This window comes from Porites lutea, chromosome 1 (assembly GCF_958299795.1).
Source record: "Porites lutea chromosome 1, jaPorLute2.1, whole genome shotgun sequence".
In the NCBI taxonomy this organism is placed as follows: Eukaryota; Metazoa; Cnidaria; class Anthozoa; order Scleractinia; family Poritidae; genus Porites; species Porites lutea.
Genome location: NC_133201.1, coordinates 42,477,319 through 42,502,968, shown reverse-complemented (window position 1 = coordinate 42,502,968; position 25,650 = coordinate 42,477,319). Strand labels below are relative to the sequence as shown.

General features: G+C 39.7%; 2 protein-coding genes across 3 annotated transcripts in view; both read right to left on the bottom strand.

Moving 5' to 3' along the window:
* LOC140930005 (uncharacterized) overlaps positions 1-23,360 on the bottom strand; it is a 38,111-nt gene extending 14,751 nt beyond the window's left edge. The window contains exons 1-5 of the mRNA XM_073379670.1: positions 23,282-23,360; positions 21,294-21,435; positions 21,065-21,176; positions 20,015-20,102; positions 18,262-18,381 (exon numbers count right to left, since the gene is read on the bottom strand). Coding sequence (XP_073235771.1) covers positions 18,262-18,381; positions 20,015-20,102; positions 21,065-21,176; positions 21,294-21,435; positions 23,282-23,339 — 520 coding nt within the window. The 5' untranslated portion in view covers positions 23,340-23,360. The remainder of the gene's footprint in view (positions 1-18,261; positions 18,382-20,014; positions 20,103-21,064; positions 21,177-21,293; positions 21,436-23,281) is intronic.
* LOC140951534 (uncharacterized) overlaps positions 1-25,650 on the bottom strand; it is a 262,305-nt gene that overhangs the window by 17,928 nt on the left and 218,727 nt on the right. The gene's annotated exons all lie outside the window — the stretch shown is intronic.

Genomic DNA, 25,650 nt, shown 5'->3' with positions numbered 1-25,650 from the left:
TCCAGCTTCAAATCTAATTGGCTCTGAAAAGTTGTCCGCCGGAGCTTGCTCCCCTTTCTCTTCGTGACCACCTGACGCAGGTGAATCATCTGATTCAACTGACCCCTGCATGGAGCAATGCAACTAGGCGTTGCTCTTCAAGGCAGCTCAAACAGAAGTTGTTTCCATCTTTTATTATTTGAACTTTCCCGATGATATACGCTCAGGTGAATTTCTATCGTCACGGTGGCCAGTCTGGTATACAAGGGGATCTTCCTCTGACTGTTCCAGCCATGTGATCTTCCAGGAATGCGTTACCGTTATGGTGGAGATCTTTTAAAAGAACTGCAAGGAAGAAAGGATGATATACCTCTTGTCATTGTGCTTGAGAGCAACTACATCGCCTTTTGAATAGATAATCTCATATTCTTAGGCGGCGTCTTGAACTGTAGTTTGTCCTTCACTCCCTTGAACCTCTTTCAGCAGATCGACTTCTCTATATGCCGACGCATTCCTTCTGAACATACTCAGAGCAAGTAGAAGTGTACCAGCACTTTCTTTGGTCTTCCGTCTTGTTCGTTGCTGTCGTACACCCCGTCCGAATTCCTTCGCAAAGCTCTGCAATGCCTTTCTTTGTCGCTCCTTTCCCTCCGCGCTCGTTTCCTCGTACATATCCTCCTTAAGGTTTACTCTTGCCGTGCGACTTTCGAAGCCATTCCGGTGCCTTTGGACCCAGCTTTCTTTGTGTGTAATGGCTTTGAGGACCGGTATAAAAGATAAACGAGGATTGGTAGAGCCTCTCTATTGATTCTAAAAGGCAGCTGGGCCGCCGCGATGCGTATTCGTTCAGAGCTGGTGTTGTCACTCCACTAAAAAAATCAGGCTCCAAATCTAAGGTGGTGATACCTTTCGGGGCCAACCATTACATAAGCCGAGGCCGAATAGCCCAAAGGGCAGAAAAAATTCTTGTAGATCAATATTGTCACTAAAGTCTGTAAATTTTGTACAAAACAAAATAGCCACTGCACGAATGAGGTCTGAAAAAATCTTGCATGAAAAAACTAACCCATCCCCGGCTCAAAAATCAAATAGTGGGCCCCTTACTGGTGGCCCTTCATGCTGAGTGCTATAATATATTAAATTCCTGCAGACTCTGCTACTTGTACCTAGTATGCAACATTCCTTTCACTAATTCAACCGTTTATTTTATAAAAAAAAAACTAAAGAAAATAAACTATTAAGGTTTTGTTACTTTTATTTCACCGAGGTAAATCTTTGGTGTTCCACTTATTTTCACTGATTCTACACTGTAATTTCAGACTATTTATCATACAAGCGTTTATCAGTTATACAGTAATGGAATGTGTCCTTTACTTTCCCGGCCCAATACTAGTACTGGAAGGTGAACCGATCTCGGTTTCTCATCAGAGTTCGAGATGACCCTAAAACTCCATGCAGTTAGAGCAGATTTATTAAATTGCGAGAAAGCATTTATTTTGCAACAAAGCGCGGGAATTCATTGTACTTTTGTATTCTACTTTTGACGTCCATTCTAATTATTTAAGTACTTTTAAGAGTTAAGTTGCTGGTCAAAAAATACGAACCTTGATTTATTGTCGCCTTGTGACTTGCTTGCGGCGATGAGGCAATCGGGACCTATACAGTAAATTCCACTTTCAATGAATCGGTTTGTCTATTGTCCTGGCGGTATTGTTATGTTTTGATCGGCCGGAAAACTCTATGCTTGGACCCTTGCCAGGAGTAAATCAGTCAAGGAAGTACTTACGTACCTTTCTCTGTCACAGGATTTCTTTTTGTCCTTTTTCTTCCCCATTTCTCGCAAAAAAAAGGTATGTATAAATCGCTTTCTCTGCCTTCTGGCGTTGACAGCGCGTTGAGGAGTTGCGTTACAAAGCGAGAAAAGTGACTTGAGATTCATATTACGGTGCCCTTAACAATAAATAAATTAAGAATATGATACCATGTTTTCGTCAAACAACCAGGACTTCGTATGACAGGAACTGCCGCCAGCCGGAAGCAAGAATAGGTAATGTACCTCGGCTAGGAAATACTGTGGACACAAACCTTATTATTAAAGCGGAAAAATATTGTGATAAGAGAATTTTAGACCGTGTAATAGACCTGATCCCTGATTCGGCCTCAAAAGCCTTGTGATCCCTGATCCCATTCTTCTGAGCCCTGAGCCCTTTCCTTTGAGCCCTGATCCCAGTCATATTTTGGGCTTTGAGCCCTGAGCCCACATACCATGTTACGACCCTGTACTCTGCCTCTATTCAATATGCCTACTAGACCGAAAATCAATTACGGAGATCCGGTTGATGAATGAAGAGGTTGGTTTCTAAAGAAATTCTGGAGATGCATCGGTGGCGATCTGAATTGACGTACAGAAATTTGGTCAAAAGTAGATTGTATTGATCATCGCAGATTCAAAGATTGAGAAGCTGACGTTAAGATGCTAGGTCCTCTCCGGGAGAAATAACTAGCGCTAAAAACGTCACGTTCTCTCACCGGGGAGGCCAGTTAAATTTACCAGGCTGATAGTTGGTTTTCGGTCTCTTAATCAACTGTTAATGCACTTCCCCTGCTGCATGCATCCAGTTCTAACGACATTTTTTTTATTCGAACGTCCATTAAGGCTGATAAATGAAGGGGTTAGTTTCTTAACAAATTGTGGAGTTGCATCGGTGGGGATTTGGGGTGAAGAATAAGATTGGATGATTGAGAGGCTGAAAGTTCTTCTTGTTTAAAGAGCTTATGAAAAGTCAAGATTTGCACTTTGATCTTTTTCTTTGTTTCTGATAACGAAAGCACAAGCATGCCGTTATTCCGTCCAATTATTAACAATCCATTCATGCAATTCTTCTTAATCTGTACGTTGTGTATGTTTTTTAATCTACGTTTCAAATGGCATGACACACACTTTAATATACTTGTGAAATCCTCACTAGTTGAGCGGAGAGCCTGAGTGCTATTTTGGAAAAAGGTTCTTACTTTGTTCATCAAATTCACCTTAAAAACAATTCACAGTTCATTTAGTTATCTAGATCTTTCTGCCTCTAAGCGTTTTACCTGTATTAAAGACATGTCATAGCGTGGTGTTAGCGTAGGGATCTTAAATGCTCTGTGCCTGCGCCACTTAAGTCTGCCGATCACGCTTTGTCAACCAGCTGTGACATACCGAGTTCCTTTTGTTATTTACCATTTATGCAGTTCGTTTGCTCCCGATCATAAGTTTCAAATGAAATATTACGACTGGAATAGATTTTTAGTTTGGAAACACTAGCTATGATAACAGATACTTTTTTGAAATGTAAGAGATTTCTTTTCAAGTCACTTTGACCCCAACGGACTGTTCAATAATGAGTTTCTTTATGCTTCTGTACTTGAGTTCAGAACAGTGTTTGCGAAAAGATGACTGAAATAAGCACTTTGAACGTTCTCGTACCTTAAACTCATAGTTAAGCGGAGATTCCAAAACACAGTTCAGCTCAGTTCACATAAATATCCTGTTCCCTATCAGTGTAATTTCAAACAGCAAGTAGTATTACTTTTCTCAATTGCTTTGCAACAGTTCACTAACAGTAAAGCATTTCTGTTTGATAATTAATTCTTAACTCTCTAATTAACAGTTTGATGCAAGCTTTAATGAGCCGAATCAGTCAGTGGAGACCGGACGACGCACATCACGGCGAGCGCTCCCCGTTCAACTTGCAAGTTCTTCTACTTCGGAAAATACATGTATTAGTTCAAAATACATTTTATTAGGGGCACCCAATGACGGTTTCTTCCCAAATGCGTTCAAAACACTTTTTAGGTTCTCTAGAATAATTTTAGACCTCTAGAAATGCATTCTAAGCGGGGCTATAAAATTTGTGTCTGTTCGGTCATCCATCCATTTTATTTGAAAACAATTCACAATTCACTGAGTTATCTAGAATTTTCTTCGTCTGAGCGTAAGGGTAGAAAAGCTGTAATGAATGGTCATCAATATACAGCCTTTTGTTCTACACCTCTGATAATGAGCAATACGTCACTATTCAGATGCCGTAATTCACATGAGCCGAACACAAGCCGAACATCTTACATGCATGGCCACCAAGTTTGAATTAGACTTCAAGCATGCGCAGTCTCAATTTTTTCTTATTCCGTCGAGCGAAACGTGCGAGACACAAAAAATCTGAAGAGAAGGAGAGACTGCTTGCAGTCTACGTTTGAGTCGCCAAAACCTCGTCTTGATGATAGAATTTTTCACCACAGAAAGTTAAGGAACTTGCTATTAGTGCGTTGTGCTACAAAGTCCAGATCAAAAAGCATTTGTAGATACAGGCTCTCCAAGAAGCATTAAGTGTTAATTAAAAGTAAATAATTACAGCCTTAAGCGGTATACGAAACCAACAGTCCTTTGAAATATGGTATTCATAGTTTGAACAAAGTATTAACCTCATCTCTAGTGCCTCCTCAACTAAAAGACCCTTGTTGTTGTTGGGAACGCATCACCCATAGGTGGGCGCTAAATTACGATTGTTTTAAAACAAAATATGAACATTGCTAAAAAAATCCAACAGGAAAATGCGACAACTATACCCGATGTTGCAAATGAAGCCACCCGTACATATAGAAGTATTTAAAACCACAAAACCGTTCTCTATTGCGAAACTGAGTTTTCTCACTGCTGTTACGTTAGAAATTCTCCGCTCTCTCAACCTTCCTTAGTTTCCCTCACTTAGTTGTCTTTTCAAAGTTACTCCACATGCAACCAATGCAGCCGCAATAAACGAAGGCGTATTAAAGCTCGAGAATAAAAATAAGATCAGCGTTGTTTGCAAACGCCCTGGCTGAGATACAAGAGCTCGACTGATTTTAAAAGAAACGGCAGACGTCAATCAGTCCAATGGCTTAGCATATTTTGAAAACGAGCCCCACTCTTCCTTGATACAATTAAATCAATCTTTAGTTTCCTTACCGTATGTAAACTTTGAAAAAGTTGCGAATTCAGTTCGTCCCTGAGATGTTTGCAGAACAAAGAGCAGAGGATTAATGAGTGACTGAACTATTTTTCCAAGTTTATTTAAAGATTTATGGAAATTAAAAATTTGCACTTTGAGATCTTTTACCATCGTAGACACAACAAAGCAGGATTTTCAATTCCCCTCGCGGGCAATTTACTGTTAGTACAGTCCTTCTGCTAACGAAAGAAAGTTTTAAATGGTATTTTATGACTGGTTTTTTGCACAAATGGACTTTATTCTGAAAGTGCAGTGATGAATTTAGCTTATTCGGAAAAAAAAGGATCTAACTTTGTTCAAGTTATCTTAAAAACAATTTACAGTTCACTACCTTGTCATGCTTCCTTTGCTCTCGAGTGAGTGTTTGGAGTGGGATATATATATACAGCGCTTCTATTCAATCTGCTTAACAGACCGAAAATCAATTATATCCGGTTGATGAATCAGTTATGAATGAAGGGGTTGGTTTCTAAAGAAATTCTGGAGATGCATCGGTGGCGATCTGAATTGACGTACAGAAATTTGGTCAAAAGTAGATTGTATTGGTCATCGTAGATTCAAAGATTGAGAAGCGGACGTTAAGGTGCTAGGCCCTCTCAGGGAGAAATAACTAGCGCTAAAAACGTCACCCTCTCTCACCGGGGAGGCCAGTTAAATTTACCAGGCTGATAGTTGGTTTTCGGTCTGTTAATCAACTGAGACGCACAAAGCACGTTCTGGTATTCCAAAAATTGCCTTACGTGCACTTCCCCTGCTACATGCATCCAGTTCTAAGGACATGTTTTTTTATTGGAACGTCCAATCAAGGCTGATAAATGAAGGGGTTAGTTTCTAAACAAATTGTGGAGTTGCATCGGTGGGGATTTGGAGTGAAGAAGGAGACTGGATGATTGAGAGGCTGAAAGTTCTTCTTGTTTAAAGAGCTTATGAAACTCAAGATTTGCACTTTGATCTTTTTCTTTGTTTCTGATAACGAAAGCACAAGCATGCCGTTATTCCGTCCAATTATTAACAATCCATTCATGTAATTCTTCTTAATCTGTACGTTGTGGATGTTTTTTAATCTACGTTTCAAATGGCATGACACACACTTTAATATACTTGTGAAATCCTCACTAGTTGAGCGGAGAGCCCGAGTGCTATTTTGGAAAAAGGTTCTTACTTTGTTCATCAAATTCACCTTAAAAACAATTCACAGTTCATTTAGTTATCTAGATCTTTCTGCCTCTAAGCGTTTTACCTGTATTAAAGACATGTCATAGCGTGGTGTTAGCGTAGGGATATTAAATGCTCTGTGCCTGCGCCACTTAAGTCTGCCGATCACGCTTTGTCAACCAGCTGTGACATACCGAGTTCCTTTTGTTATTTACCATTTATGCAGTTCGTTTGCTCCCGATCATAAGTTTCAAATGGAATATTACGACTGGAATAGATTTTTAGTTTGGAAACACTAGCTATGTTAACAGATACTTTATTGAAAAGTAAGAGATTTCTTTTCAAGTCACTTTGACCCCAACGGACTGTTCAATAATGAGTTTCTTTATGCTTCTGTACTTGAGTTCAGAACAGTGTTTGCGAAAAGATGACTGAAATAAGCACTTTGAACGTTCTCGTACCTTAAACTCATAGTTAAGCGGAGATTCCAAAACACAGTTCACATAAATCAGGGGCACCCAACGAGGATATAGTTCAAAACCACTTAACATAGCATTGTTGAACGTATTTTAGTATTCAAACGGTAGATATAGGCATATTTTTATCCCCTAAAAACTTTTCATCTGTTCGGATTTCCTAGCTGAAAGTCTAGTGATCCGAAAATTATAGGGATAAAAACTTACCTTCTCGAAAACTTCAGCCAGGAAAAGGCTCCCGAAAATTCTAGGTGGCCTTTTTTAGGGTCAAAATCCGTTAAAAATGGGTAATTATACCATTTTGTAGATGTTCGGAAATCCTAGGAGAGGCAGGCAAGCAAAAAATTTTACAACAAATGCTCCGAAAATTCTAGATCTCAAATCGTCTTCCGAACAGATATCTTCCCGAAAATTGCCGTTGGGTGCCCCTGATAAATATCCTGTTCCCTATCAGTGTAATCTCAAACAGCAAGTAGTATTACTGTTCTCAATTGCTTTGCAACAGTTCACTAAACAGGGGCGCCCAACGAGAATATAGTTCAATACCACTTAAACATAGCATTGTTAAACGTATTTTGTATTTAAACGGTAGATATAGGCATATTTTTATGTCCTAAAAATTTTTAATCTGTTCGGATTTCCTAGCTAAGAGTCTAGTGATCCGAAAATTATAGGGATCCAAACTTACCTTTTCGAAAATTTCAGCCAGAAAAAAGACTCCCGAAAATTCTAGGTGACCTTTTAAGGGTAAAAATCCGTTAAAAATGGGCAATTATACCATTTTTTAGATGTTCGAAAATCCTAGGAGAGGCAGGCAAGCAAGAAATCTTACAACAAATGTTCCGAAGATTCTAGATCTCAAATCGTCTTCCGAACAGATATTTTCCGAAAATTTACGTTGGGTGCTCCCTGAGTAAAGCATTTCTGTTTGATAATTAATTCTTAACTCTCTAATTAACAGTTTGATGCAAGCTTTAATGAGCTGAATCAGTCAGTGGAGACCGGACGACGCACATCACGGCGAGCGCTCCCCGTTCAACTTGCAAGTTCTTCTACTTCTGAAAATACATGTATTAGTTCAAAATACATTTTATCAGGGGCACCCAATGACGTAGCCTGAGTATCAGGCCTTCCTAAGGGGCTAGGGGAGAGGAGATTTTAGATGGGGGAGTGGGGAGGGGGAGAAGAGAAAGGAAGGCCTGACACAAAACCATTCAGCAGATCGTGTGACACATCCAAAATCTGGATGTGGCAGTGATTGGATAAGACACAATACCCCCTGACGTCACCGACCGAAAGAGCGATCGGCAAGGAGAAGCCATTGAAATTTTTCATAGATGTTTCATGTTTTGATTTCATGTTACCGGTATGTGATAATTTTATGGACAGAGACGCAGAGAGGAATTCAAAAAGGCTCTAGGGGGCGCTCTCAAGTTCTTTCCTGGAATAAAACTAAAACCCGAGCAAGAATTGTGTTTTCAAGGCCTCGTAGTTTAAAGGAAAGTTGTACTCGGAGTACTCGGAGCATGGAAAAGCCTCATATACCAGCTTCTGCCGAAACTATGTCCGAGTATTGGTTTCACAAGACCGGGACAAAGAAGACGATATCAGTGTTTCAGATATCTAAGACCTGATTTACAACATCATGCCGTTAAAAGGGTATTGTTACCGCAAATGAAAATAGAGCGAGGTAGCCATGTTTGAGATAGCCGACAGCACCAATGCTTTTAAAAAGCTTGACTTTGCTTGTGGCGGTTACGATAGCGTACGTGATTGGAATTCGTTCGCTTCCTCTTCCAAAATTTTCCATCTTTTGAAAAGTCTTACGCTCAAGCGGGCGCCATCATATTTCGCCAGCGGGATTGACCTTTGCTATAGGCTCTCACTTCTTTTTGAAATTGTAACAGCTTTCACGAGCTCTCTGTGAAGTGGTGGAATTTGCTGCTGCTTGATAATTTCCGGGCATAGGTGTTTTACCATCGCAGCTCCTTTCAACCACCCGAGAATACGAGGGATAACATCAGCTTTTTAGCTGCCAGACAAGCGCCTGATGTAACTCTGTAAACAAAAGCAATTTACAATTTTCCGGGCACACGTTTATTTACAAACAGAGCGTTGGCGATCTTACATTAGCACAATTCCTAAAACATGTTATAATTCCTCAAAAACGGCAGGTTTAACATTACAAGTATTCGAAAACTCCTCATTGGAGGTTTCAGAAAAAAGGGAAATAGTAGCAACACAACCACCGGAGCTCGGCCAGACCGTAAAGTGAGCTTTATTTTAAGCGAGCTTTTTGACACGTGAAGCTGACAACCCAATGACCGGAAGTGATTTTGATTGGATGGTATCGAATCATGCTGTGTGGGGGTGGAAGGCTCCAGTAAAAGCATCTGTGTCAGGCGTTTCTCTCCTTCAGCTCTCTCCCTTTTTCGCTTCCATCTTTCCCCTTTTCCCCAGAAAGGCCTGATACTCAGGCTACCAATGACGGTTTCCTCCCAGATGCGTTCGAAACACTTTTTAGGTTCTCTAGAACAATTTTAGACCTCTAGAAATGCATTCTAAGCGGGGCTATAAAATTTGTGTCTGTTCGGTCATCCATCCATTTTATTTGAAAACAATTCACAATTCACTGAGTTATCTAGAATTTTCTTCGTCTGAGCGTAAGGGTAGAAAAGCTGTAATGAATGGTCATAAATATACAGCCTTTTGTTCTACACCTTTGATAATGAGCAATGCGTCACTATTCTTACGCTATGGCAGACAGCCGAGACAAAACTTTTCAATTCACTGCCGATGTTGGTTGATCTGCTTCCAATAAGTTTGAAGTGATATATTTCAATCTGTGAAAGGTTTGAACCCAGGAGTCATTTCAAAAGGTTGAGTTTGATCGTCCGGGTGAACTTAGTCCTGAATAGGACTGTTGTTGTTGACAGTGACTGACGTTTCGACAACCTGACGTTTCGACAACCTGTGTACAAACGATTTATTGACGAGATCAAGCAAAACTAACTACGAGAGAACAACTGGAGAACTGACAATTTGACTAACAATGGACGACTGTTGAACTGTGACAATAGACGGATCGAAACGCACTAATCACTGATTACGAGTCTTCATAGCCAATAACTTCACGGCTTAACTTACAGACGACCAATAACATCGCGACATAATTGACCAATCAGATCAATAACCAGAGTATAATACCATCAACTGACGTGATACAACTCACTTTGACTCTGAAGATGACTACCGCAAAGGTTGTAGAAACGTCAGTCACTGTCAACAACAACAGTCCTATTCAGGACTAAGTTCACCCGGACGATCAAACTCAACCTTTTGATATTTTAATCTATTGTTTTATTTTTCGGGAGCCATCGGATTTTATTTTCATGGCACCTTTTTTTTTTTAAATGAAGATATAAGATTGTTTCAAGTCAATCTAACCACACTGAACGGCACAATCCATAGAGTTTCGTTACGCCTCTTTTTCTAAGTGCGATAGGTTACAGTTCTGACTCTTATTCAGAGAGTTCAGTTGTAAAGCCAAGCCCAAATCAGGATTTATCGTAAATATAACACATTATTGACGAGAGAAATCTAAACTTCTCTTCATGCGATTCTCCCTCTATCTTCTGCTATGGATCAGAATAATGAGTTTCAAACTGTATGTTGCATGCCCAATAACTTTTGACACTTTTCCATCATGATTTCACTAATTCCTTGTGCTTCCGAACGTTTGGAAGCACTACGCTATGATTCTGGTGCCGCCCTCATCTGCACTTCCAAAGTTCGGGCATGCGCACAAGGAATTTTTAACTAATGGTTAATTCAGAAATGAACACTGCCTCCTCATCTTATACCTTTCGCGCGCTTTGATCTCTTCTCCCTGCTTTTTTTTTCTTTTCTGCCCCTTTTTTTCTCGTCTTCTCAGTAATTCAGTACTTGGCTTCACTTGCCGATCAGCAGGAAAAGAATTCCGCGAAAACCCGGCCTAGTATTCCTAGTCTTTCACAAAGTCCCTTTTTAGTCACTTCACTCGCTTTAAGGCCACAGACAAGCTTTAAGCAGTCTCTCTAAAAGTGTTCCAGTCGATTTCGGACTCGACAAACCTTTTGCCTTATATTTTTATCATCAATACTACTATCCATCCTAATAACGAAATTGTAGTCAGAATGAGAAAATTGTTTATTTTACTGCCATTCCCAGCATTTCATTGCTGGGCGTAGGATAGAAGTATATATTTAAATAATAATAATAATAGTAATAATGAAAATAATGCTTTAAACGCCATTCATTTCTGTCTAAAGGTTCGCTCAACATAACATTTCTTGTCAAATTTTGTCCCATTAGACTGGTGAATGCAATTTTAATTCCACATACATCACGACTTCAACAAAATTATAACATAATATGACGATTTTACCAATACGTTTGAATTGTACCTACATGTATAATAGGTTTAAAAAAGCGGTTTTGATAGACAGCTAATATCTGGGCAAAGACACTGTAGAGCAGTGAAATTGCTTCTTAAATAAATTATTGAGATATCAACACGCAAGAATTTTTTGTTTATTGCTTCAGTTTTAAAGATTATGTCAGCCCTAATTCGTTGGTATGTCAATAGACTGACCCCAATGCAAGAACTTCTTTTAGGACTAACGCAAGCATAATGCATGAATTTCTTCAAGGAAACTTTATTGTTCTCCTTTATTGTTAAGACGATGTTTTCTTTGTCTTTTTATGTTTAAATTAGTGTTTCAGATCTAGTGCAATGAACTATACAGAGAAGGGATGCCTCTTTGAGGCCCCTTTGCGCTCGTGTATGAAGCTGAAAGAGGGTGGGGGAGAAGCATCTTTCTCTTGTTGCTCATATTCTTTTCTTAAGACCCGGTTGAGGACACTAAGTGATCTGCTATAGCTTTCGCCATGATAATAATCAGTTTATTAAACCATTTTGGTAGTGTATAACACTAAATTACAAGGGAGGTCAAGAATACGCAGAACACATAATTACACATGGCACAGAAGGCAAAAACAATTAAATCCTATTGCAACTGTGGGTAACAAAATTACTAAGGCGGTCTATTCTGACAAAGCGGAATTCAGAACGAGAAAAAACCCGACCTCAACCCGTACCCATGAGCGACATTCATGGGCTGCGGCAGCAGGTGTGAAAGGAACCCGGACTCCTTGATGTTACATGAAAAAAGGCCTGCAAGCCCCATCACGGCGCGACAAAAGTGTAGGCAAGTCACAGCGCACGAGTGCCGACTCATAAGAGCAATCTGGAAAAATTATTCTTACTGCAGACTTCTGCACGCTTTCCACCAATTGAACCAGACAGTTGGGTAACGCTGCCCACACCGGAGATGCATATTCTAAAATGGACCGCACAAGGCTACAATAAACCTGAATGAGATCAGCTGGTGGGAGGCCTGATTTCATTAAGACACGCAAAACGTAGAGACGCTTGCGTGCTCTCTTCATAATAAAGTCGCAGTGAATAGACCACGATAAATTGTGCGACAGATGGACACCCAGCAACTCATAAGATGGCACCTGCTCTATAATACTGCCCGACATCTGTAAGGGAGGTAGGTCGGAGGGCTTATACTGTAAAAAATCTATGCGTAACTCTTTACATTTGGATGGATTTTCATACCATGACTACTGGCATAAGAACAAATATCCCTAGCTATAAAGGGCAGCATGCGGGTTGAACATCTAGGAATAATCTCTAAGACTGAGAGATCGTCCACATACTTAACTCTAGTTTCCCAGTCCTTCACTAGGTTGTTGACGAGGGTTGCAAACAACAGGGGGGCTAGTCTTATCCCCTGGGGGATACCGCCCCTTGGAATAACGCTGTTGGACAAAGCACTACCGATTTTGACTTGTTGCGACCTTCCCGTCAAGAAGGCCCCAATCCATCTAATTAAGGCCTCATGCACCCCCAAACCGCGAAGCTCGGATACCAAAACAGAATGATCCACCAGGTCAAATCCTTTGCTAAAGTGGGTAAACAAGATGTGAGCATAGCAATGGCTGTTGTCAAGCGCTTCTAGGATACAGTGAAGCAAGTAAACGAGGGCATGCGTAGTTGATCTGCCTGGGAGTGCAAACTGTTATATGTAAATGCTACTTTTAAAAGTGCGTATTATACAATAAAAATCTCATAAAGTAGCTCTTTGCCGCGGCTGATCCAAAAATTTATTTCAGAAAGAGGAGGCCGAGGTACTTTCCAGCTATGAAGATAAGTTAAGTTTGAATGACTGAAGAAATCTGAGAGCATTTTGCCCAAAATTCAAGGCTCTCTAAAGAATGAAGGAGTTGTTGCCATCACTCAATCTCATTCCTTCTACCCCTCACCACCTGCGGCTCTTACATCTGAACTTTTTTCATTTAACATTTCAACCCAGGTAATATAAGAACTAATATTAATTCTCTTTTGTCGCCCCTAAATATTTCTACAAACGTAGTGGGAAAAAGTTGTTAAAATTAATCTTGTTTGAACATGTCCTTAATCTGGCTTGTGACCACCTCGTTTTATGAAGCATGGATATTGCTTCAAAAAAATTGAATTGATGCTGATAGCTCTTGAGATTAAAGAGTGAAAGCTCCGTTTAGACCAACAGGTTCTCCTTACAGCTCCGAAAGTTATCATTTGTCTTTGTTTCTGAGAAAATGTAAGAGGTACATTCTAAATCAGCTAAGTGAAAAAACACGTAAAACGGCAATGTTGCAATACGAATGTAGACTGCGGGAAGTCTCTCTTTTGACGTGAGACACAAGAATCGAGGGCAGCAGTTACGTGCGTGACGTGGTCATTTTCTTCTCGCGCGTTTCACTCGAAGGACTAACTCGGGAGACAACCAAACTGACCGCTCGTAGTCTATGCGCACGCGAATGTGCTTGTGGCAGAGTACCGCTTGATTTCCACAACTTCTTTTATATTTTCAGTTCCATAGGACAGAAAAATCTCGAACGAGGACAGATAACCTTGAACTTTCAAGCGTTCGATCCATAGATCTACTGTACGTCCGTTTGACCAGAGGCATATCACTCCCAGATCCTGTTATTACATAGTTTTTTTTCCCAAGTTGTTGTTAAAAAGAATGCTGTACACACTGCATTTAGTTAGCAATGGTTAAACTACGATACGGCCAATGTCAATCATTGGAGTTTTTGATTAAGGCATTATGTAAATTACGTTAACGATTTTTGCAGTAAAGTTTACAGTGAAAGTTAGAACTGACAAGAGTGTAGTTTAAAAAAAAAAATTAATGACGCAAGATCAAGGATGAATTTCAATATTTGTTGATTTTACGGAACATTATCCTCAAAATTTGTTTGGAGCAAGCAATAGTTAAGTGCTTCTGACAAGCCGTCTAGAACCCTTGCGGAAAGGTCTGTATTTTAGTAACACGTTTGCATTCGGAAACAGACATTAACAAGTATTAGTAAAATCCAACTAGGGACTGGTCTATTATCAATGCTGCGTTTTGCCTGCGTGCAGACGTCTCCTATTTCCTTTGTTGCACGCGGAAAAGGGACGTCTGCGTAACGCCGTCGCTAATCGTGTTCCAGCGTCCTGCTGGGTTCCCAAGATTTTGGGAACACGCTGTGATAGGCTGACACACAGTGCGCATTGTTTGACTTAACGCTGATTGGTTGTTATCGAATGTGGTCTGATAATGTATGCGGTGATTTAAATGATTTATGTAAGCGGGGTTTTCTAACCAAAATAAATCAAAACATGTGCGATTGTGTGCTGTGTTTTTCGTCGATCGAAAAGCAGAGCGATCGAAATCTTGTGCGGGGACGCGGAAAATTTAACGTGTACGAGGAAATTATTTCTTTACAATTTACTGTGCATGACACATCACATCATATTGGTAAACAGTGTCTGAGAAAACTACAAAAGCGGCGTGGACTTCGCACCAGGCAGGCATTTCGGAGAAAGCCAGCCAAAGAAACTAAAATCTTTATTTAGCCGTAACAAACAGAGGTCAAGAAAATTTAAACACTTTACAACTGCATCTGAAATCAATTCCTATCGGGAACACCCACGGAAGCATAAACGACAGGAAATGATTACTCAGTATGCATGTAACAAACCTGCTTTATGACCTCTAAATGGAAGACTTAGCGCGGCAAAAATGAGATTTACTCAGTCAAAGGTTAGAATGCTACATGCACTGTGTAGTGCTAGTAATCTTCGCGCGAGAGAGAAAAGAAGAAAAACCTCTGTTCAAGCAGACTCTCAAGGTCACGTTTCGCCCGTATCACGAGCTTATGATGTTTTGTTTGGCCTGTCAACTCTTATTTCTAACCGGATATTATTTCACAATTTATGCGAAATAGAATACTCTGCCAGCGGGACGCTGGAACACGATTAGCGACGGCGTTACGCAGACGTCCCTTTTCCGCGTGCAACAAAGGAAATAGGAGACGTCTGCACGCAGGCAATGCTGCGTTCTGACTGGTTGAACTACTACTAGGCTATATGTTATAGCCCACTACTAGTAGCGAAAGCGCCGGATTTTTGGTGACAAAAAAAGGATTAAATTCTAGCTTTCACCAGCTAAAGTTGTTTTGTCTCGATACTTTTGACCAGCTAGTTGGATTTTACTAAAACAATTATTCCTCTCGCCCTGATGGCCTCTGAGTCAATAGCCCATGAGGCCGAAGCCCGAATGGGCTATTGACTCAGAGCCCTTTCGGGCTCGAGGAATAATTGTTAAATATACTTTTTTGCGTATATATGTTTTATAATACAAGGAGTTGTTGCCCGACTGTATTTCAACCTGTTAAAGTAGCCGTCTTGTTTTTGTTGTGCGACGTGTGAAGAAAGTATCTCCATCCCGGGTCCTGCGAGGTTTCCCCCCCCCCCCCAACCCCATTTCACAGGTGTAGCCGAGTTAACATAATAGCGTACGTTTGATACAGCTTTTTCGAGAAAGATTGTCGGGAAAAATGCGCACGCGACAATCCTGAAAGGTAATATGTGATATGATCAATACACTGTTCCTGACACTGAAGCTGTCGAAACTACTTTTGCTGCTTTCCTTTGGCACTAACAAACAAACGTCTATGGCCTTTCGCGTCATTCTTTCAAATTTGTTTGAAGAACAGTGAACTCAAACCCACCCACAATACCTTTCGGGATTGTTCGCGTGCACTTTTCCCGACAGCCTTTCTCGAAATAGCTGTATATAAAATTCTAACATGACTCCGCCGGAGGGTCAACATTGCTAATTTTTCACGATTGCATTGTCTCGCAATTCCCAGAAGAGACTTGAGCTCAAAGAACACCAAACTAAATATAGAAAAATGACTAGAAAGGCTCGGCTCATGTTAGAATTTTAATATATCAAACGTGGGCTATTATTTTTGTCTTTGACAAAGAAGTGTATCAAAAAGTGTTGTGTACGTGCGGAGTTAATGTTTTACTTCTTAATATAAACCTATTGCGTTTGCTATCGTCTTCGTGACGTTAGCCTGGGATCAAGTTCCCCAGTTGGGGGGAAAAAGGCTGAAAAAACTGGCAAGAAAGGCGAGCCAAGCGTTGGCCTTGCCAGTTTTTTCCCGCCTTTCCCCCCCACTCGAGAGCCTGGTCCCAGGCTATCGTGACATCTAAAGCTGCATAGCATGAATTCACACCGAAAAAAGAGCCCGTCATTTGTAATTTCGTCTGCTTCATAGGGGATTAGAGCGGTTTTCACTTGACTGTCGTAAAACCAAAACCAAAGTAAATACACTAGCCAACCAAAGGGCGTAGTAAAACCAAAACCAAACCAATTCCTCAATTACTTTCGACAGTCAAGTGAAAACCGCTCTATTATGTTCAGTATGGAGTCAGGAAAAAAATTGCGTTGATTATGCAGGAAGATTAGGAGAGAGTCGTTTACTTGTTACGTCTTAATAACACACAAGTACGCAATAAGGCTTTGATTGGCAAACATTGTCACGAACGCTTTAAAATTCCAAACCTTAAATCAGAGCCTGTTCAAATGGAGACGAACAAAGAGATTATATACTGCTAAGAATAACAATCATAAACACATCCGTAGCTTCCAACTAAGTTCACAGTGGCGAGTGCAGGGGGCAGTGTTATTTCACACAATCACTGCTACCATTCAGATAAAACCTCTTTGACAGTACCTTCAATATGAACTTTGTGTTTTTTCAGCATTTAGAAAAGGAAATTTGAAAAATGGGTTGAATTTTGATTTTGGCCAGCACTGTAGAGATTCCCGACAGATGGTAATGGATACACAAAATCAAACTCAACAAGCAAACTTAACTCAAAACGCCATGATAATCCGCCGGTATGCTCTTACAATATCCCATGATTCAAATCAAGCTTACACGTCTAGTTCCGAGGGAAATACCGTAAAATTCCGAAAATAAGCCCCGGGGGCTTTTATTTTGCAAAGGCCCTTTTTGAGGGGCGTATATTCGGAGAGGCGTATGTACGGTGGGAAATTTGCGTTTCAAAATCGATGGGGCCGGGCTAGCCTTAGAGTTGGGAGGAAAGTTACCGTTTTTGCTTTGTTTTACTTTGTTTTTTAGGGCAATTTCCAAGTGCAAGCCGGGCTTATATTTGGAGGGGCTTATATTCGGAATTTTACGCTTTATCAAGACAAGACATTACAAGCATTGGCAAAGGAAAGCTCTTGAAGGCCAGGGTGAAGACGGACACTAGCTAGGGCTCTGTCATAATGGTGTCTGTCTTACTGAGATTTTTATGCAGCCTACATACGGTATGGATATCAGTTTTCAAAGAGCTAGAAAAACAACAACAGTTTCGATCAAGTTGACTGCAGTTTTAATACTTGCTGTCCAACTTAAAACATTTGTTACCTCGGTTTACAATGACCCCTATATATTCCATAAAACCATATATTCCACAAATAGAAAAAAATGGGGTACATTTGACTTGACGTGACTGTCTTGGCATATGTCCTTTCGGCTGGCTTTTGTTCAAACTGGAAAACAAACAAGAAAGCGATTCAACACGGTCAGCCATGAATAATTTATTATATTTTATTAGCCTGTGTACAGACGTCCCCCCTCCCTCAGGAAAAATCGGGAGAGAAGACGTCAGGCTATATTTTAAGATATTCGGTTTTTAATAGAGAGGCTGTAATAAAAGCTAATAAACTCCACAAGACGATGCAAATTGTTGAGTTAGGCGAGGCAGCCTATTATGCCATGAACATTACGGAGTGGTGCCCATTGAAAAGCGTCAGCTGTAAAACTGCATGCCCCATGACTATTTGTGTGCTCACAAAGGATGGCAAGGAAAATTTTCTGGAAGATCATTGTTTGTACCTGCTATTCTTGTATCTCTGGGTTAACTTTCTAATACTATTTCGCTCTAACATTCCGTGCTCGGTCCTGAAAAGCCAATTAGCCCTATTTCTCGATGAATATTTTGTTTCATATGTTTTATAGACTCTCCTATAAATTGTTTAGAGAATCGTTTTGAGTTATCACAACTTGTCTCGGATTAAAGGCTGAACACTTTGTACGTTTTAACTCTAGGTTTAAGTTAATCACATTTCAAGGAACCAGGCCTGTTCTAAAAGACTTAAAAAGAATGTCGAAAAACTTACCCGCGCAGCAACACTTATTGGTTTCAAGGGTGCATTGGTACCCAACACATTTCTCCATGCCTGGTGGACAGGGATCGTTTATGTAATAACAGGTACTTCCTGCGTCCCAACACATGGGTCCTGAATGGGTGAAATAATTAACAATTAATGAATGAGGCTGAGTATCTTATTAAGAATTATGGAGATCGAGGAGGGTGTTATCCGTCGAGGTCGTAGGCCAAGGCGGATAAAACCCTCCGAGATTTGCATAATTTTTCATATGATACGAAAGCCGAATTCAATAATTGTTTTATTATTCATTCAAAATAATTCCTTGTTTAAACATAAAGCTAAGACATGCTTACCTTCATCGAAGTTCACCTTCGATAGTGCACGTTTAGGGTTGTTCAGCTCCGCAAATATTCTCCAAATAGCAGATGTCGCCCTTCGAGTTGTGTTCTTGCTGTTCTTGCCAAGTTTTTAGCCATAATTACACCTAGTTCTTACTCCTGAAACGAGTGATATGTCCGCCATTTTTTGTTTTCACAACCAAAACAACTCAACCCCGTCCCCAGGTTTTCTCGGTTAACGGTGCATTAACCTGCAAGAACGCTGCATTTTTGACGTCATTTCCTCGTTAAACACAAAATTCTTCCAAATTTGGTCACGGCAACTGGTTATGGTGAAATATGCGTGAGCTTTTAGCCAATTAGAATCGGGGAAATATTTTGAATGAATAATAAATTATTTTGCTGAGTCAAAAGATGTACTTAGTACAGATTATGTGCACTTCTAAATTGATTTGTCACAGCGTTTGTTTATGTTGGTGCAGGTTGGTGCTATTTTTACCATGGCCAGTACTAACCAATTTCAGCTTCTGTCCGAATTTGCCCCATGTAAGATAATCTACTGAAGTCGTGGACACTGGACTCCAAGCTGTGGTTTCCGGATTTCGGATTCCTTGTCAGTGGAACTTGGATTCTTGATTCTAATCGTCAGCGGTATTCCGGATTCCTTGAGTCGAGTTCTGGATTCCAAAACTCAGGAATCCAGATTCTCCAAAAAAATGCATGGATTTCGGTGCCAGAAGCAAAAATTTTCCTGATTTGGAAAATCGGATTCTCTTACATGTACATACTTAGGGAGACCGAATCGGTTGGAAATTTTCCCTTCGAAATATCGCCCTTGAACTACATTCGGGATTAACAACATTTCAAATAGAGGTGTAATATGTAACTACATTTACAAAAATTTTAATTGATGCCATCCCCCGAACTGTAAAAATTCGAACCAAAAAGATGAAAGTGGTTATAATAAGACTGATATGTGCTTTAAAAATACTGTGTCTGAATGTTGAAAGATACCAGCATCTGATAGACAGTCGAATCCCGCTTTAAGGACACCCAGTCACCCGCTTATTATTACGGACAGTTTACATTGTGTCTGGGGAAAGAAAGCCCTTACACTTTCTCTAATTAAATTCAACCCACGGACACTTTCTCTTATCAAAGTAACAGGTTTCCCTTACCTTTAGTACTTCAACTATGGAACCGCTGCCTTTTCATATACTTGATGCCTGAAAAAGATATCCCTTTGGGCGCAGCCTCCTCATAAAGGCCATTATAGGGAATACCTCCCTCCCGGGGAATTGGGGTCTGTGAGATGTTGTTACCTAGTAGGGGAAAGGTTTGCAAAATTGAAGCCGAATGCAGTCGATATTTGCTAAGTGTTTTAGGTTCCCGGCGATAGAATTCTGACGCTTGAATTAACTTACTTGGAAATCTTACTACATAGTCCACTGGTAACCAGTCATTAAAAGGAAACTCCAGGTAGTCTGAGTCACCTGAAATCCTCACGCCAATCTAAAATGAAATACGCACTTGATTATAAAGGATTTACTACGAGTGTCAGGTAATTTAAGGGGATACTGAAATGCGAATTCTTGTCGCGAGGCTATTAAAATTCTAGCCGCCACCTTTCTTCTTCTTAAAAAAATATAATTAATATAAATAATATAAATTTTAGTATGTTGCCATGTGACATTAAGAATGTTGATATTGACGTCGAAGTTGTTGAAGGAGCCATTCAAGCGGACTATCTAATGTGTCACGGTTCCTTACTTTTAAATGGCAAATATTCGTCATTAACACATTGTAAACGCTATTTAATTTTCCTACTTTTTAGTGATCTGAGAAGAAAGCAATTGAACTTGAAAATAGTTTCTTTTTTTTATTAGAAATGAATTGTCTTAATTGAAATGAATTGGGGGGGGGGGGGGGGGGGGGGAGTGGGCGGGCGGGCGAGCGCACCCATCGCAACCCCCTTGCCCTTCACTACGTCGTCGTTGGTTGAGCTCTTAAATAAGCGAAGTCCTAAGCAGTGTCATATGTCCGACAACGGATCTACTCATTTTCTATTTTGAGTTCTCACCTCGAATCAGACGTTTGCCGTATACGTGAAGCTACTCTACAGTGATGTGAACTGCGAAAATAATAAACTTGCAACTATCATATCTTTATTTAAATTTGTATTTCCACAGTTCACATCATCTTCATTGCTTCATTCCATTCACGGGTTAAGATGACCTCAACAAATTGGCCTGCTCCCAATGTCTGGGTCTTCATACCTCAATTGGTAGAACATGGCAGCACTAACGCAGACGCCACGAATCTAAAGCCCATTGAAGTCCCGACATTTTTTTTCGGGTTAATTTGCAAATGCTTAAATTACAATTACCACTGCGACAGTTATTTAAATTCACAATCGTAATCGTAATCGTAATCGTACTCATAATCATAATCATAGTAAACCTGAGAGTCCTTACAGAATCAAATGCCCAGTCTGGGTCCACACCATAGGATTTCGAGTCATCGCGGTGAATTTCAACACCAGTCACTGGTCCAACATCTTCAGCACTGTACGTGAAAAGGTTCACTCTACAAAAATTGTTCCAAAAATCACTCGTCGATTCTTTTACAATTAAACTTCTTCGTTTCTTTTTTGACGAACTGTGCATTATTATTTATTATATATCCAAGAGTAACAATACTTACTCTCCTTGTTCGAAGTCGTTTCGGTTAGAGTAATCCAATTTTATTTCGCTGGTGACACCTTTCTCGCCATGAATTTTGATGAAAACGTTTGCGTTACTCGAAGCTCCCTCAATATCCGAGGTGGCGACTTTAATGTCGTAATCTGAATTTAAAAAAAGTATGAAAAAATAAAATACTTTTCTTATTAAATGTTAGTGAAGCACAGGGTGTGCAAAAAGCAGCTCGAAAGCATAAATGTACTAAAAGATTGCTAAAATTTTGACCATTTGAGGTGTACAGACGAAGAGGTAAATACTAATTCTGGCCTTTCAGAATATGTTTTGACACGCGCTTTTGTTCCCTTATTTTTCATTTGCTATTTTATTATCCTCATCCTATAGAATATAATCTAAGTCAATCACGGTTTCCGGAATTAAAAGTTGTGGATTTCGGATACTTGACAATGGAACTTGCATTGCGAATTCCAATCGCTGGCGGGTTTCGAGATTCCACGAGTTGAATTCTGGATTCAAAGCCCAGGCAGGATTCCGGATTCCACAAGCAAAAATTTCCTGGATTTCGGAATCCGGATTACCTTTCATGCACGGGGTGATTTTCTGATCGAGTTGTGCTGTTAGGGCTGGTTCCCACTAGCGACATAACAATCATAATCATAGTCAGAAGGGCGTTTATGTCGCTTATGTTCTAGTGGAAACGCTAAAAAACATAATCATAAAGACGCTTATGATCGACATAATCATAATCATTAGAAAATGATCAGTCATTTCCTTATGATTATGATTATGTTTGATTATGCTTATGTCGTAATGGGAATGTAAAACCTAGCGCTCATAGTCATAATTATAATGGGATATGCTCTTTCATTGTATTTTGACCAATGAGCGCCCTAGTTGGAGTAACTTGCCGCACATGCTATTCCTCGATCCCTACGCGAAGTTCTTGAACAATACTATGATAACATCCGTATGGTTTCCTTGCCTTCAATATTGGTCTCGCCCAGAAGCGCCTTTGATTTTCCCTGTTTTCTGTCAGGAAATGTTGTCTTGAATCAACAAGCAAAAGGATTAAGACACAGTGTTTTATGATACGCCACCAGCGCAGAATTCCATATAGCGATAACGTGTCACTTTCCAGATCTGGTAAGTGCCTCTGCTTGGTTGAAGCAAATTTTTCATGCTGAACGACCAATCAGAAGCATTACCCAGATCTGGGTAATGACGCGTCATCGGTATGGATTTTTTGCGCTCCATTCTTACACGTCATTTCGCAGGAAAACCAGTTGTGGCTTCACGAAATGTCGGCAGTTTTCTCAGGCTATTAGTAAAGGAACCTTAGGATCCGACTACAGCGACACCAATGAAAACGTCGCTAAAAAATAGACCTCGCAACCGTTCAAACTTTTTCCAATTTTTTCCAAGTCGTCCGGTTACTTAAAGACAGGAAATAAGGTTGGAGCTGAAGAGAGGGGACCGCGCGCGTCCTAGCTGATACAGAGGTATTAAAATTTATCGCGTTGCCGTTCCCTTTCTCAAGTAAACTTAAAATTTGGTTTTTCAGTCGTAGTTGTGCAAGGACGATTAAGAAATTTACAAAAAGAATCTTGTTGGGCGAGCAGAGTTGTTGTTTTTCCTCTCAAACCTATTGCCTTTTTGATGATCTCGTTGCCGTTACCGTTGCCGTTGTAGTCTGTTTTATCCTCTTAATCCATAAATTAGCGGAACTACAACTGAACCTAGCATGAAAGAAAGCACACAGTCTTGTACTCGTTTATTCATAACCCGTGATGTAAGTCTACACGAAATGTTTCGCTCTTACTACTTCACGTTACACACTGACAATTCTCGTAGTTTCATACAGTCCGTAGTGTAGTAATTAAGCAGAGAACGAATAAACCGGGTTCAAGGCTCCTTGACTCTCTTTATCTTTATCTAAGGGAACAAAACATGCAGAGAAAGGGGTCTACTATGGCGATCTATAATTAAACTTACCAGTTTCTATAGCCACAGAAATAACAGCCAATAACAAGGTGAACGTGAAAGACTTCATTGTCCTATTTTGTCCCTTGAATTAAACTGAAAAAGATAAAAATGGTAATTAATATATTTGGCTTAATTTCTTGTCCCAGAGGTTTTTGAGCAATGCCAAGAGGAGAAAATACCATTACCATAGATTGGACTCACCATAGAGGTACCGAAGGACTAAATTTAGAGGAGACAAGTTAAAACGTTTCTTCACTTAGGCCTAACTGTCATTAAAAAGTTCCCTCCTGTAATAATAATAATAATAAATGGTTCCCGTTTCGTGCTCAAGTAATCAGTAAATATGCGTTATTGGACAAACGAGAGGTCAAGATGCCCGGATTTTGGCCTTGCTTCTTTTTGCGTTTTTATGGACCGAGTCGAAGTCAAGGTCAATAACAAGGAAAAAAAAAAACGGGAAAATATGAAGCCATCTTGACCGAACAAGCTTGGCCAATAAATGATTTATTATATAGCGCGAAAAAGAGAGCTTTTAGTTGCGGAACCAACACAAGAAATCCCTGTGCAATCGGGCAAAAGCATTGCCTGATTGCGGATTTAGCAATATAATAAATGATGATAACTTCTCCTAGTTATCAAAATTTATCTTGTTGTTTGTGACTCACTATCCAAAACCGAGAGGACAGCTTATTAAGACTCAATCCTTTTCGAAGACAGAGGCGCTGAATGAAATAAAAATGTACCATGATAAGGCAAAGTATACTCACCCTGACTTCAGATACGCGCTGATCCGATCCACAATGCTCTATTCCAAGAGGAATTCCAATTCGCCCTTAAATACCCTCACTATCAGTAAAGACCAGCCAATCATCGAGGAGATAAACGGAGGAAATTAATCAGTGTATTGGTTAATAGCAGAAGGCAATTACCACTAACACTTCCATTCAAACTTAATTGGTTTGGAGACTTTTGCGTAATTATCACTTCAGGATGAATGGAATCATCACTACTTAAGAAACGCATTTGCTTTCAGCATTGAAGTACACAAAAGATCTATTGAACATCATTTTTTATAATATTTAGACAAATTATACTGTTTAAAAATTCATACAATTTACTATGTAATACAAATAGTTACATTTCATTTGTCTTGAAATGCCACTCATTGGCCGTTATTATGTTAGAGACGTTAAAGTCGTAAGTAAACGTTCCAAAAAATGACAAAACGCTGACTCTTCACTTTCGTTTCTGGGCGAGTTGCGTCTTAGTTATGGCATCCCCTTTTTCATACTAGAGTCATTTAACTCTGTCTTAAAAAGTCGTCTGTTAAGCGTGTCTGAACGGCGCACTTAACAGAAGACGTTAAAGTCGTCAGACGTTTAATACGTCGGCGTACTTTATCGTTTTTCAGACTACTGTGCTGCAGCAGGCAGTGGAATGTTAGTTTTAAATCCTTGATTGAACGCAGTTATCATTGCAAAATGATTAAAATCACCTGTTGTTATGTTATAAATTGGAGTTGTTTCCTAGGAAAGTAAGTCTTTATAAATCATGTCATATTTAGGAATAATTGCAAAGCCGCGTCGCATTCAGTAAATGGACAATAGAACTATATATTTAAATGACAATAATATTTCATTGTCTTCAAAGGCCATTCATTTCTGTCTAAAAATTCGTTCAATAACATTTCTTGTCCAATTTTGACACATTAGACTGTTGAATGCAATTTTAATTCCACATACATTAAAACTTCAAATTAAATTATAACATAATATGACGATTTTACCGTTACGTTTGAATTTTAGTTTTTATGTATAAGGGGTTTAAAAAAACAGTTTTGATAGACAGCTGGTATCTGGGCAAAAACACTGCAGCACGGTGAAATTGCTTCATAAACAATATTGTGAAAATATCAACACGCAAAAAATTTTTGTTGATGAGGTCAGTTTCAAAGACTATGTCAGCACTAATTCGTTGGTTAGGTTTGTAGACTGACCCCAAGAATTTATTTTAGGACTAACGCTAGCTTAATAAATTTCTTCAAGAAAGTTTCATTGCTCTCCTTTATTGTTAAGACGATGTTTTCATTAGTCTTTCAGATCTAGTGCAATAACTTATACACAGGTCTGACGCCTCTCTGAGGCCTCTTTGTGATCTTTATACGAGGCTGAAGTGGGGGCGGGGAAGCATCTTTTTCTTTTTGCTCATTTTATGTCATTAAGAGCCGGCTGAGGAAGCTTAGTGATCTGGTATAGCTTTTACAATGAGCAAACAATCTTCTCTCAAAGCAGTTCTTTACCGCGACTGATCCAAAAATTTCATAAAGAAGAGGCCGAGATACTTTCCAGCTATGAAGATAAGTTAAGTTGGAATGACCG